The sequence below is a fragment of the Lepidochelys olivacea genome (assembly GCF_965140295.1).
Source record: "Lepidochelys olivacea isolate rLepOli2 genome assembly, chromosome: 6".
Classification (NCBI taxonomy): Eukaryota; Metazoa; Chordata; order Testudines; family Cheloniidae; genus Lepidochelys; species Lepidochelys olivacea.
In genome coordinates, this window is record NC_140416.1 from 69,322,229 (window position 1) to 69,337,227 (window position 14,999).

Below are 14,999 nucleotides of genomic sequence, written 5' to 3' on the forward strand. Positions count from 1 at the left end.
TCTAGCGATAAAATGAGTCTGGCCCCCACCTGCATGAGTACAGAGCATAAAACCACCAGACAGACCTTATTGCTATGACTTTCTGCTGTCTCTTAGCTCAATGCCAGGTGGCAGAGCTGTAGGAAGAGAGGTGCTATGACAGCACCAGTTTCCAGCGCTAGCCAACTGCTGGATATACTAGCCCCAAGCTCTTTGTACATCCTGTCTTTCAGGTGGAGGACAAAGCACTACGAACACAAGTGAGCCTGCTTCCAAAACAGTACCAGTTGTGAGCAGTAAAGCCAGAGGAAAGGATAGACTGACTGGCAGAGCCAGAAGGTAGGAGGACAGTAAGCAGGACATTATGGAAACCATTTTGTAACCACTGCTAGAGGTCTTGCTGTGCAGTTCCTTGCTTCATTTGGAACGACTGAGCTGCTATGATCCATGGGGAGTGCTTCAGGCCAGGGATTACATCATTAGAATTGCATCCCCATTTTTGTGACAGAGCCTGGTGGGACATCCAGTCAGAGACAATCCTATGGAAGGATTGTGAACCACTCACACGCCAACTGCACAATTCTCATTGATGGGGCACAAATAACTGATGGATCAGACAAACGAATCCTGACAGACTGGGCGATACTTGCCCACTCCCAACCCCCAGCCTGCCAAACATGTCTTCTCCTGTTTTCAGGCTTTGCTGGCCCAGGGAGCAGGCCTCCTGAGATTGTTCCCAAGGGTAGCTAGTAATTAGAATGACTGACTCCTTCAAGAGACCTTCCCTCTAGCACTCAGCAACTTTTATGAACGTGTATATATATATACATATCATACGTAAAAATATTGAGAGGGACTCTCCCCTCAGCTCAGCCTCACCCCCTGTATGTGACTGGAGTGGTGTAAAGCAGTGGTTCTCAAAGCCGGTCCGCCACTTGTTCAAGAAAAGCCCCTGGCAGGCCGGACCAGTTTGTTTACCTGCCGCGTCCTCAGGTTTGGCCGATCGCGGCTTCCACTGGCTGCAGTTCGCCGCTCTAGGCCAATGGGGGCTGCAGGAAGCAGTGCAGGCCAAGGGACATGCTGGCCGCCCTTCCCGCAGCCCCCATTGGCCTGGAGTGGCAAACCGCAGCCAGTGGGAGCCATGATCGGCTGAAAATGCGGATGCAGAAGATAAAGAAACCGGTCCAGCCTGCCAGGGGCTTTCCTTGAACAAGCGGCGGACCAGCTTTGAGAACCACTGGTGTAAAGGGACCATACAAGCCCTGATTGAGCCAGGACAGAATTCTCCAGCACAGGCACAGTGGGCTTGTCTACAAGGAGACTTAGTGCACAGCCAGCAGAGTGTAAATCTACAGTGCACTAGCATGCCTCATACTAAGTTGCCCTGGGGCCCTGCTACAGTGCACTACAGGTTCCATAGCGTGCTTTGACAGACTGGTGTTTGAAACAACCTCTGTCAGTAAAACCAGCCAGGGTGTTCTAAGGTCAGGGAGCCCAGCTGTGTGAAGGGCATGCTGGGAAGAGGCAGGGCCATACTACGTAGCACTGTAAAGATTTCAGGTAGTGCTGCTACCCACAAACACCTCACAGGGCACTTCCCAACGCCCCAGAAATCCTCAGAATCAAAAAGGGCATGAAGGTGCTTACAGCTATCTTAGCCCCTACTTCCACTGGGTTGCAAGTTTTGTCCTGAGCTTCTTAGAGGTACAGCACAAAATGATACCCATTAAGAAGGCATTGCTAGTAACTGCAGAGCTAAGATCGCATTGAGATAAGCAGAACTAAAATTCCTGGGCCTTATTTTCCTATGACAACAGTTTTACTCTGGTCTAATTCCACTGACTTCAGTGAAACATCTGTTGATTAGACTGGTGTAAGGGAGAGGAGAATCCAGCTAGCCACTTCTGTTTTATACTTTAATGATTCAGTTTAGCTTCCAAATTTGGCACACTTCAGGGCAAACTCCAGCCTTCCAGTGCTACACTACCTAATGGCTTAATAACAATTCTAATCTTCAAACTACAATCATACTGTGTACCAGCCAACAAGAGAAGTCTAAGTGGATTATATACCCAAAACTTAACACATCAAGACCACAAACAAAATTCTACTATATGTTTACAGTGTGTTTTTAAAATAATCAGGTCAGTTATGAAACAAACACAGCTACACTGATGTATAAACAGATATGTTTCCTATGTACAGCTATAATATGTTACAGAACACTGGTAAGCTGGTACTTTGCTGTGTAGTATTAATTTCTTGATATGTGCACTGAAGATGATAGCACTCTTGAATTGAAATTGAATTTGTTAGAAAGGGTGATCATGTGAAGTATGGTGACATGTCATGATGGTAGTGGGACTGGCACTGTCTTGTATATGGCTGTTTTAACTTACAATTTCCTTGCTTTTTAGTCTCTGCATTGTGAGGAAAGACATTTGAGCAACCTTAACTCTAAGTTAATTACATTTTGCGTTGGAATACATTTAGAACAGAGAGATGGGACCTATTATGTCTCCTCAAATCCAATCTTAAGTTAATTACAAAACATTAATTGGGTAAGAATAACATCAACAGCAAAAAATAATCAAGTTATCACAGTCTTTGTTTATAAGCTACATTAAGCCCCACTTCATTCTGAGGTTCCATCTCCAGTCAGCCACAGTAGTAGCTGTTTCCAAAAGAAAAGATGCCACGTAACTCTGCCACACAGACAGTTCTTGACCTCAAAAGGTAAAGTAACTACAAAATGTCACCCCAGTTCCTAATACTCTAGCCCCCACAGGTGCAAACCAGATTCCCAGATCTGAACAACTCCAAACTTGAAGTTTGTAATTTAGGACCATCTGTAATATACGCACATCAATTACTTCAACCAATGAACTGCAGCCACCTCTGGGGTGGACTACCCAACACTATAACAGGAAGCAAAGGCGAATACGGTATCCATCTGAAACTACTGGGGAAATTTAGAGAGGTCAAATGTAGTTACCCAACTGACAAGGGCACTGGGGCTAGCGCCCCTGCTGTTGTGAGAATGAAAGTACTATGGACTTACAACCACAGGTGATCAGGACCTTAGTTTTCCATCTCTTCTGAAAGACAGCACTTTCACAATACAGTGTCCCCAACACCCTACTGGGATTAGGGTGACCACCCATCCTGATGGGTGGGACAGTCTAGAAACGCAGAGTTCAAAGTCCCGGTCCCGGGTTGTATGACTTCGGGACAGCATGTGTCCTGGATTCCCTGTGGTGCACTCCGCACCTGCCTGAGGCTCAGGGACGGCACCAGCCTCTTCCCAGTGTTTGTGGGGGGGTGAGGTGGGCATTTTCCCCCCTCACCATGAAGTCCCGCCCCTGCTCCTCCTTCCCCCCCCCCCCCAACCATGCCCCCTGGCCAGGTCGGAAGCTGGAGCTGGGTCATGGTAAGAGGTGCCCAGGGAGCCTAGGCTGCTGTGGGGAGCCCTGGACTCTCCACCTGTCCTGGGCAGCATGCCCTGGGGGGCTTTCAGGCCCCCTGACTCCCTGCCCAGGGCAGGTGGAGGGGCTGGTGCTCCTCACAGCAGCCTGGGCTCCCTGGGTGGCTTTTACCACAGCCCGGCTCTGGCTCCGGCTTCCAGTCTGGCCAAGGGGTGGGGGCCTCAGGGGACGAGGAGAGGAGTGGCAGGGGCAGGGCCATGGAGGGGACAGGGCTCCTGTATGTGTCCTGCTTTTGCATTTTGAAAAGGTGGTCACCCTAACTGGGTTGTTGGTTCAGCCCTGAATCAGAGGAAAGACTACACCTCCAGAATCACCATCACTGGTTCCTCCAGCAGTTGAGTTAGTATCTCTGCACACCAAGCTGAGGAACTCAGAGTCCAAGACTCATTTTATAATGGACCGTGATCTATTCCTTGAAAATAAACGCACTAACAGTGCCCACCTCTGGAGAGTTTGCTGGACAACTTGTTCCAAGAACAGGCTGTGTCTTGCTAAGGGACATGCACATAAATCCCCCAAGAGCAGCTACTCTAGGAAACCGAACAGAACAAACAAATTGTGTTTTCCATGGCCGGGCTGCCCTGGGAATGCGAGCTGAACCATTATAAAGATGATTTTCTTTCTTCTGTCTTCTTGTATTTGTCCTTCCCTTTGGAGTCTGCTAGTTTTCATGACTTTTGGAGAGGACGGGGTTGGAGGTGGGTAGGTTAAGGTTGCCGAGCCTGAAGTAGCTGTGAATTCTCCTTCAACCTGGGCCACCCACCCTATTCTCTCAAATGATGTCCACTAAGAGGTGCTGGGAGGGGAGTGGCCTTGGGGTTCTTGCTTAGGAATCACATCTGCTTGGGATAAGTGCCTCAGAGAGTCACATAAAAGACCCCTGATAACTGCTCTGGAGCTCAGATTCTGGATGCTTGGCTGGGAGGGCTCAATTTCAGGTGCACTTTGGCTTTTGAAACCGTCTAATTCCTCATGAATAAAATGCTATGTGGTGACTGACAGCTGTATTGCTGCTGTTCCTATGGGCCTGGAGATACAGAGGGGCAGAATGGCTTCCTACACAGTTTCATACACAGGAAAGGGTCGGTTATTTTGATCAATGCTCGCTCTCACATCTTTGGCTATGCACCTCTTTTCCCCTGGAGAGAAGGCAAGGACATGCCTCTGGGCCATTCTGGGAAAGGCAGATGCAGCCAAGATGTTGGGAACCATGAAGTAAATTCATCAGCAAGTTGTCTATCTGCCAAGAGTTGACTGCTCTGATTCTGGTCCATGCCCTCTCTGTGCTCTCTCCCTACTCCCAATCAGTAGGATGTAAGGAGCTGGTTTAGGAAGAATGACGATGTTAGAAAAACCTAACCACATTAGGCCTCATCCCCTCCAAATGTTTCATCTTTAATAAAGCCTAATTCTGGTTGGTTCCTAGGCAGTGAGCTAAGTAGTTGATGTATTCTTGGCTTATAGATGTTTTAGCTATAAAATTAGGCTCTGTATAATTAGTTTTGTGTGTAATTATCATTAAAATGCTATGCACTAAAAAGCAGTCCAAGTTCTTGAGCTGCTTATTGGAATTAACAAGGAGAGTTGTTTGTTTCCCTTCAAGATAGGGCAGACTGACAACAACATGTTACACAATGCTCCGTGCTGACTGAAACATAGCAATTGCCATACTTCACTAGGCACAGATGGGATAATCTGCCCCCCCACCCGCTGTAGATCTCCTCTTGACCTCTGATAGTTGGAGGATACTGGCTTTAGCCCTGAAGCATGGGGTTTGAAATTCAAGCTGCTGGTTAGTAACCATAAAGCTTTAACTGGTTCCTGGACCATTTAGTTTAGAGAGAGTGTCTTTTGCTTGCCATACAATCAGGACTGTGCTCAGCTACAGCATTCCTTCTATCTGTCACAAGGCTAAAGTTCACAGAAGCAAAGGTGTTCCCAGTGTCAGGCCCTTATCTCTGAAATCTTATCCTGGTGCATATACAGCTGAGCCTGAAACTGGCCAGTTCTAGAGTGAGCTGCCGAACATCTTTGTTCTGGCTTGCCACCAACAGCAGGCCTAGGAATCTCCTCATACCAGAGCTGGTTTTTTGCCTCTTCTGATGCTCCCAAGGAAGGTGGGTCAGTTTTTGCAGAGGACATGCTCTCTGCTTTGGGGACATGATGAGTGGTGCCATTCTTAACTATGTAAAGTTGTACCAGGTGACAAGGACCTTATAAAGACTGGTAGCACAAGTTAAGGTTATCTTTTTACAAGAGCCCCACTTATGAACAATGGTCCAAACAAGCTTGGACATCTCCTATGATGGTCTGGCTGTGCTTTTAAGAAGTCGACCACCACTGTTTTGCTCTTAAGGAAATAATTATTCCTGCCATGATGGGTTGGATCACAGAAACCCCCTTGGGGCTGCCAACTGATGTGCTAAGACTACTTCTGCCCCTGCTTTCCCTGCCAGCTTGGGACTCCAGAGCCCTGCCTGGTTGTGCCAGACACACTTGCCGGCCACAAACACAGACCCAGGCCTGAACCACGTCCCACAAACTGCAAGCTTAATTGAAAGCAGCTTAAGAAGGGCATCTGAGTGTTAGAGAAAGGAACACAACTCCCAATGGGGTCCAAACCCCAAATAAATCCTTTTTACCCTGTATAAAGCTTATGCAGGGTAAACTCATAAATTGTTCGCCCTCTATAGCGCTGATAGAAAGATATGCACAGCTGTTCCCCTTCCCCTGGTATTAATACATACTCTGTGTTAATTAATAAGTAAAAAGTGATTTTATTAAATACAAAAAGTAGGATTTAAGTGGTTCCAAGTAATGACAGACAGAACAAAGTAAATTACCAAACAAAATTAAATAAAACATGCAAGTCTATGCCTAATACAGTAAGAAAGTGATTACAGATGAAACCTCACCCTCAGAGATGTTCCATTAAGCTTCTTTTACAGACTAGGCTCCTTCTAGTCTGGGTCCAGCAATCACTCACACCCTCGTGGTTACTGTCCTTTGTTCCAGTTTCTTTCAGGTATCCTTTGGGGGTGGAGAGGCTCTCTCTTGAGCCAGCTGAAGACAAAATGGAGGGGTCTCCCAGGGGTTTAAATAGACTTTCTCTTGTGGGTGGACACCCCTCCCTCCCCCTGGGTAGAATTCCAGCTACAAGATGGAGTTTTGGAGTCACATGGGCAAGTCACATGTCCATGCATGACTCAGAATTTACAGGTAGCAGCCATGGTTCACATGCTACCTTGAACGTTCTCAAGTAGACTTCATATGTGGATTGGAGCCTTCCAAGATCCATTTTCTGTTAAGTGTTCCTTGATTGGGCACTTAACTTGCAAATTCCTTTCTAAAGAAGCTGCCCAAATGCCTTACTAAGGCTACTTAAAATCAAACCAGTACACAGCCAATATTCATAACTTCAAATACAAAAATGATACATGCATACAAATAGGATGAATAGATTCAGTAGATCATAACCTTTACAGAGATATGTTACATGGCATCTGTAGCCTAAAACATATTCCAGTTATGTCATATATATATTCATAAGCATATTCCCATAAAGCGTTATGGGGTGCAACCTGCTATACCCAACGCCGTCACTGGTGGGTGTGTAACACCTGCACCCTGCTGGGCCTTTCTTTCGCGGCAGCCCAGGCCCTCTGAGCATTGAAATGGCAGTTTGTCGTTCCTGAGCTTGGGGCTTCAACCAGCTTGCACATTCACACAGACTCAGCTCAATCAGTGGCAGAGTCAAAACAAGCCTGTTCTGTGGGAAGGTTTTAAAGCAAAAAGATCTTCCCTGTGGAGACAGTATTCCCCATAAGCCCTTCTTCGTTTATCTGACCCACCCTCCTTTTTGGGCCTCCAACCCTCAGCTAATCAGCTTATGCAGCACAGGTTTGAGAACCCTCTGATGAAGGGTTCAAAGCATGTGCTTCAACAAAGTATATTTGGCCTGTCATTATTATTCCTTTTTTGTGTTACCGGAGAAGCTAGGACCCCTCGTCATGGGGCAGGACACCATTGTGGTAGGTGCCGTCCAGACACAGAACGTAGTGACAGTCCCTGTCCCAAAAAGCTTCATAGCCTCTAACAGCTCGTTCCTTTTCTCACAACAAGTCCGAGGGGAAGTACGTTTCTCAGTGCATTTCTCTGACTCAGGCATTCTAGTGCATCTCAGAGAGGAACATAGGGCCCCTGTAGGTATATCAGGATCTCATTCCAGGCCATTTAAGGCATTTGGATCCTACATGATATTATCCCCACAAATACATCACTATGTTTGTTTTTCCTTTTTTTCCCCCCATCCTTATTGTCCCACTGCAGCTCTTCTCCCTCCCCGCCATCTCTTCATTTTCACTTAATGCTCCAATAAATCTGGACTCCTCATCTTGCTTATCGACTACAAGGGAGAGAAAATGAGGTTTGTTTTAAGCTAAAAAACGGGACCACTGTAACACCTAGCAGGAGCGTGTGGTGTAGATACCAATTCCCTATGCTCCGGCTGGCAGGGCCGGATTAACCATTAGGCTAATAAGGCTATAGCCTTAGGCCTTCCTATTTTTTAGGCCCTACTAGTCAGGCAGGGGGCACGGGAGGGGCGGTGGCAGGGAGCGAGCTTGCTCACACTGTCCTGCTGGGGCGCTCCTGCCAGCAGGAAAGGCAAAGCAGCCCCCTGTGGGTTGGAAGGAGCTCAGCTGGCAGCCTGCTTCTTCCACTCCCTCCCATCTGCATCTCCCCACGCTGCAGGAACACACTGGCAGGTATCCGGTTAACATTGGTGACCGGACACTAAAAATCCAGTTACCATGGGAACCCATGCCAGCTGTGGGTGTAGTTTGAGCGGGCATTGTCTCTCCCCGCCCCAGCTCCCTGCATCCCCTGTTTCTCCAGAGTTTTGCTTAGCTGTCAGGGAGGGAAGAGGCTCCCTCTGTCCCTCTCCTTCGCTGAGGTTGACAGGCAGCTCCAGGACACTACCTCCTGGGCCCTAGTGCCCATCCTTTTCATCTTCTATGTGTGCTGGGTCTCATTTCTGGACAACTGGTGAGTGCCTGTGGGAGGGCAGGGCAAGGGGACATGGGGGGGAAGAGGCAGTACCAGAGTGGTAGGGTGGGAAACTTGCACAGAACCTACAGACACTCTATCCATTGCCCCTCCCATGTATAAAGAACAAATTCCCACACATTTGTAGGAAAAACAAAAAACAAAACAAAACATCCTATTCTGGATGCCAGTACTTTAACTTTTACAGTACCTTCCATCGAGAGGCTTCAGATTTATGATGCACAGTGTTCAATACTGTATTGAATGGTACTAAAAATCAAAGAAATTCCATTTTTTCCTTTGATGTATTTTTCTGTACTGGAACGCAGAGGCAACCAAGTTCTTACCTTTTGCTCAGCCTAGTTCCACAGGCCAACACAGATTTGTACTTCTAAGGGGTTGCAAAAGCACTGGAGGAAGCTCAACACACAATGTTGTAGGTTTCTCCCTCCCCTCTCCCTCAAGGATTTTAAATTCACTTCTTAGCAGGCTACGATAGAAAGACTTACTGAATAGGCGAAAGGCAAGTTCCGTCCATTTGCTGGTTCTCTGGCAGTTCAATCTGTCATAAAAGTACCTCACATTTGATTTCTTTTGAGTTTCATTCAAAAAACTTAAAGCTTAATAAACCTGAATTTAGTCCTCATTTTTCTGCCCCAACTCAAACTAACTTCCTTCCCAAGTGGAAAACGTTGGGTAAGCATAGAATACGATTCGAGAAGGGAATGAGAACACAGGCCAATTCCTGCTGACAGTTACACCTGTGTAGCCTTATTGAAAAAAGAACAGGAGTACTTGTGGCACCTTAGAGACTAACAAATTTATTAGAGAATAAGTCTCTAAGGTGCCACAAGTACTCCTGTTCTTTTTGCAGATACAGACTAACACAGCTGCTACTCTGAAACCTAGCCTTATTGACTTCAGGGAGAACAGATTTTTCCACAAGAGTAGATTTTGGTTCCTTCTGTTTTTTCACACCTGGTATAAGCAGAATCTCATTCACTTTCCTCCCCTAAACTCTGAGCACTTTAAGGAAAAAAAATAAGCAAGGTCTACTTGATTTGCACATGCAAATAAAACAGGAAGCTCTCCTTTCATTCTGCACTAGGCTTTAAACAAACACCAGACCTGATGTAACAAAGGTGTCACTACAGCAGCCTTGGCTGGACTGTTCTTTTGAAAGATCCTTAATGATTCTTTTAAGATGCTGATTTTCATGACGTTTTGGGGGGCGGAGGGGGAAGGGGGACCAAGAACACAACAGGGAATAGCTCTGTTTTGACAACTCCTAGTCATTCAAAAGCCGAAAAGTTTTAGATAAAGTTTGTTTAATGTTTGCACAGTGATTTTGAAGAGCTAACATAGTATAGAAGTGCTAAATAAGATGACTGGACAATGGTCTAAAGGTCTGCGTCACTTCTAGCTGTTACCTTTTTCTTACAGAAAGCGTAAAGCAAACAAATGCAAACCATAGGGGGCTGGTGCACACAGAACTCATGCTTAAAAAACATCATGTCAGAGCTGCTGATTACACGTTCTAGAAAAGATAATAGTCCTGCCATGAGTGCAGGGGACTGGACTAGATGACCTCTCAGGGTCCCTTCCAGTCCAATGATTCTATTCTATTATTCTAATTGTGGAAGAGCTTGGTGACAGAATGGCCTGATGTGGTGAATCACTGGAGATTAAGTACACAAACTGAGTATCATCTCACAAATAATATTTGGGTTCAATGTGAAAACACTCATTCATTATCCTCAGCCAGTGCAACACTGGGAGGCAGCTTTCAGAGCAAGACAGCCTAAATACAATGCCATGCAATGTAATTTTCCCACTACTACTTCCTCTACTTCAGTGGATTTTACACCTGAGTGGTTTTCTTTTCCATAATAAAAGCTGGCTGCCTCCTAGACTGCAGCCAGAGTGAGATAGGGTATGTGGCGTAGAGTCCATAGCTTGGGGAAAACACCTGCAGGGCTTGGCTTTGCACTGTGCCATGTGGAGAGCTGAGGGTAGAAGCACAAGGTTGGAAGAGGTGAGCAGGATGGAGAATGTTGCAGTGTTCATCCTCATACAGATGATCACTCCACTACCTAGGAGAAAGGAGGCCTAAGAGAAGGACAGCATAGCATCCCTCGGGCTACCTCTGACTCCAGAGTATCTGTTTGAAGAATTGAGTGTCGTGAGAGTAGAATAAACTTGTGAATTTTACATAAATAAATAATATGTAAATATGTATGTAGAGAAATGTTTGATGATTTCATCATTTTTTTTGCAATCTGTAATTCATACTTAGGCCCTTCCCTCCCATTAGCCTTAGGCCCCTCGTAACCTCAGTCTGGCCCTGCCAGCTGGAACGTTAAAGATGTGGAATCAAAGGATTTGTCTGTTGAAACATCATCACAATCCCACAACCCCAGCTAGCTCTGCTGGCTCTCTGTTCATTTCAAGAGCAGTTCGGAATTGTGCTCCTTGTTTTTAGCCCTTCATCCTACCTCATGGACCTTGTCTAGTTCCAATCCCCTCTTCACTGCTCCTGCAGCTCTCTGTTTACCTCATAGTGACCTGTTCTCTGTCTCTCCAAACACTCATGGCTCTGGTGGTGCAAGAGCCTTCTCCTCTGCATTGCCTTTCTTCAGGACCAGCCAGCTGTTCCTGAGTGTCTCATCTCATTCCAAAACACAGCTGAAAAATGCCTTTTTTCCTTTGACTAGTCCTCTCTGTTTTTCTTTCTTTTTTATTTTATGTATTTATTTTGCTGCTATTTTTCAGTATTTACCACTAGCGAGCAGGGGCAAACTCTAGTCTCTATTATGCCCATAGCATCCTGATGAAGCCACAACGGTTGCATGGGTGCAACTAAGAGCAGCATTAGCCCTTGTAACTTATCTTATTCTGTGAAGTGTTGGGGGCTACAGCTTGCCTGAAAAAATAGAATGTCTACATCATGCTTTAAACGCACAGAGTGCTTACAAACAGGGCCAAATCTGCACAAATACCCCTTTGAGGCAGCTAAGTAAGGAGCTGTTATCCCTGTTTGATAGATCAGGAAACTGAGGCAGAGAGGTTACAGACCAAAGTTTCCAAGGATTACCTACAGTTTTTGGTGGCCATCTTTAGAACTTAAAGCCAGATTTTCAGAGATGCTGAGGACACTGTGGGTTCACCTCTGACAATCAGATCACAGGTGTCCAAAGATGGCCACCAAAAACTAGAGGTCACACTTGAAAATTTGGTCTTTAACCTCACTGCCTCAATTTCCCCATATATAAAATGGGGATAACAGCTACCTACACAGCTGCTTCCAAATTAGAGGTCGTTTTTTAAAATGTGGGCCTTAGGGACTTATGTGTGGCCACACAGCAAGCCAGTGGGAGAGCTAGTACAAGAATCCAGTACTTAGCATTCCCTGGCCTGCGTGCTAAGTACTAGATCAGATGGTCTCTCAGTGTTGTACTGGATGATTCAATTTACAATCAAGTATTTAAAGGAGAGAGTTGCAGCGCTGTAAAGTGGCATTGTAGACAAGGCCTTAATCTCAGCGAAATCCACAGTGGGACAGTAACTCAATCGCTGCTGAGACACCACCCTTTATGGTTGTATCAGGGTAACTTTATCACCATTTCACTAATATTATGACAAGTAGGTGTCATGCATAGCAAACACATGAGAGAAAAGTAGTCAGTGAAAGCTTACATCCAGCGACAGGCATGGTTCACATAACTGACACAAATTTTATTTGTCATTGTTTTTACTGCTGTGGTCTCCCTAAGAGAGAAATTTAACTACCATTTTAGGCTCAAACTTGTGAGACTGCTTAGTTCTGGTCCTCATTTACATTAAGGCCACTTAATACTACTCTAGTTCTGTAAGAATGCCTCAAAGTGGGTATAAATACAATTGACTTCCACTTTAAGGCCTCTTCACGCCATGGCCCACCCACTTAGCATTCAAGCCCACCCCCCAGCCCTGGCTCTTCTCTGGCCCCAGCACTTGCCCCACTCCACCCACCTGCGCGGCATAGGCATGGGAACTAAGGGCGTTGGGGGGTGCTGCAGCACCCCCAGGTTTTACACGGAGCTCTGCTCCCAGCCCTTGCACCTGCCTCCAGCTGTGGCCCCAGCATCGGCCCCTTTACCCCTGTCCAGGTCCCCCCTCCTGGAGACACAGCCCTGCTCCCAGCCCCAGCTCTGAGGGGGAAGGGGAAAGAGGGCTGGCTTTCAGCACCCCCACTATTAACCGTGTTCCAGTGCCGCCGGGGAGTGGGGTTGCCCCGACCCCACGCCCCAGCTGGAGAACCGGGCGGGCGGAGTGGTGCAAGCCCTTATGTCCAGATCCCATTCCCAAGATAGGGCGCCAGGCAGGTGGGCAAAGTGGAGCAAGCCCCCACACTCCCACCAAATCCGCAACTGGGAGGAGGGCGAGCAAACAGGCAGTCGTAGAGGAGATCTTCAAAAAAGACAGACCCACTGCCCAGGGGAGCCAGGCCCGGTGTGGGGCGGTGGGATCTGGAAGGGATCCAGGAGCGCAGGAGAGCAGCATCTCCTCCCAGAGCTGGGTGCACATGCGGGGCCTCGGGGAGCCTCTGACCAGAGGGTCCATCCATCGCCCCCTGCAAGGCCAACTGCAGGGGGTGGGGGAGGCGGGCCCACATCCCTCCTGCCCTCCAGCTGCCCCCCTCCCCCATAATTGCCAGCCCATCCAAAGTCAGGGCCCACCCAAATATCCCATGCTGGCTTTGCCACTGCTTCACACTGCCAGAATACTGTAAAGTGGCTTTAGTTTAACTGTAGGGTCAGGGTCCCTGAGCATTATTTGTTCACACAATTATCATGACTGCACACACAGTCACTATAATTGTGCACACACACTTTTGAAAATTTGGGACTCTGCCTGTCCTCAAAAAATGCCTTTTAGGTTTTCGTAGTTTGGCCCAAATTTTTCAAGAGAGACCAAGCAGCTAGAGGCTTTATTGACCCCAGTAGAGTTACATCATAGAATCATAGAATCATAGAATATCAGGGTTGGAAGGGACCCCAGAAGGTCATCTAGTCCAACCCCCTGCTCAAAGCAGGACCAATTCCCAGTTAAATCATCCCAGCCAGGGCTTTGTCAAGCCTGACCTTAAAAACCTCTAAGGAAGGAGATTCTACCACCTCCCTAGGTAACGCATTCCAGTGTTTCACCACCCTCTTAGTGAAAAAGTTTTTCCTAATATCCAATCTAAACCTCCCCCACTGCAACTTGAGACCATTACTCCTCATTCTGTCATCTGCTACCATTGAGAACAGTCTAGAGCCATCCTCTTTGGAACCCCCTTTCAGGTAGTTGAAAGCAGCTATCAAATCCCCCCTCATTCTTCTCTTCTGCAGGCTAAACAATCCCAGCTCCCTCAGCCTCTCCTCATAACTCATGTGTTCCAGTCCCCTAATCATTTTTGTTGCCCTTCGCTGGACTCTCTCCAATTTATCCACATCCTTCTTGAAGTGTGGGGCCCAAAACTGGACACAGTACTCCAGATGAGGCCTCACCAATGTCGAATAGAGGGGAACGATCACGTCCCTCGATCTGCTCGCTATGCCCCTACTTATACATCCCAAAATGCCATTGGCCTTCTTGGCAACAAGGGCACACTGCTGACTCATATCCAGCTTCTCGTCCACTGTCACCCCTTGGTCCTTTTCTGCAGAACTGCTGCCTAGCCATTCGGTCCCTAGTCTGTAGCTGTGCATTGGGTTCTTCCGTCCTAAGTGCAGGACCCTGCACTTATCCTTATTGAACCTCATCAGATTCCTTTTGGCCCAATCTTCCAATTGGTCTAGGTCCTTCTGTATCCTATCCCTCCCCTCCAGCGTATCTACCACTCCTCCCAGTTTAGTATCATCCGCAAATTTGCTGAGAGTGCAATCCACACCATCCTCCAGATCATTTATGAAGATATTGAATAAAACCGGCCCCAGGACCGACCCTTGGGGCACTCCACTTGATACCGGCTGCCAACTAGACATGGAGCCATTGATCACTACCCGTTGAGCCCGACAATCTAGCCAGCTTTCTACCCACCTTATAGTGCATTCATCCAGCCCATACTTCCTTAACTTGGTGACAAGAATACTATGGGAGACCGTGTCAAAAGCTTTGCTAAAGTCAAGAAACAATACATCCACTGCTTTCCCTTCATCCACAGAACCAGTAATCTCATCATAAAAGGCGATTAGATTAGTCAGGCATGACCTTCCCTTGGTGAATCCATGCTGGCTGTTCCTGATCACTTTCCTCTCATGCAAGTGCTTCAGGATTGATTCTTTGAGGACCTGCTCCATGATTTTTCCAGGGACTGAGGTGAGGCTGACTGGCCTGTAGTTCCCAGGATCTTCCTTCTTCCCTTTTTTAAAGATTGGCACTACATTAGCCTTTTTCCAGTCATCCGGGACTTCCCCGGTTCGCCACGAGTTTTCAAAGATAATGGCCAGTGGCTCTGCAATCACA

General features: G+C 47.0%; 1 protein-coding gene across 5 annotated transcripts in view; it reads left to right on the forward strand.

Annotated features, from left to right (window-relative positions):
• The window catches only part of CCDC9B (coiled-coil domain containing 9B), a 152,571-nt gene that overhangs the window by 113,423 nt on the left and 24,149 nt on the right, over positions 1–14,999 (forward strand). For all 5 annotated transcript variants that reach the window (XM_084630649.1, XM_084630651.1, XM_084630647.1 and 2 more), the window contains one exon: positions 213–318. In XM_084630649.1, coding sequence (XP_084486775.1) covers positions 213–318 — 106 coding nt within the window. The remainder of the gene's footprint in view (positions 1–212; positions 319–14,999) is intronic.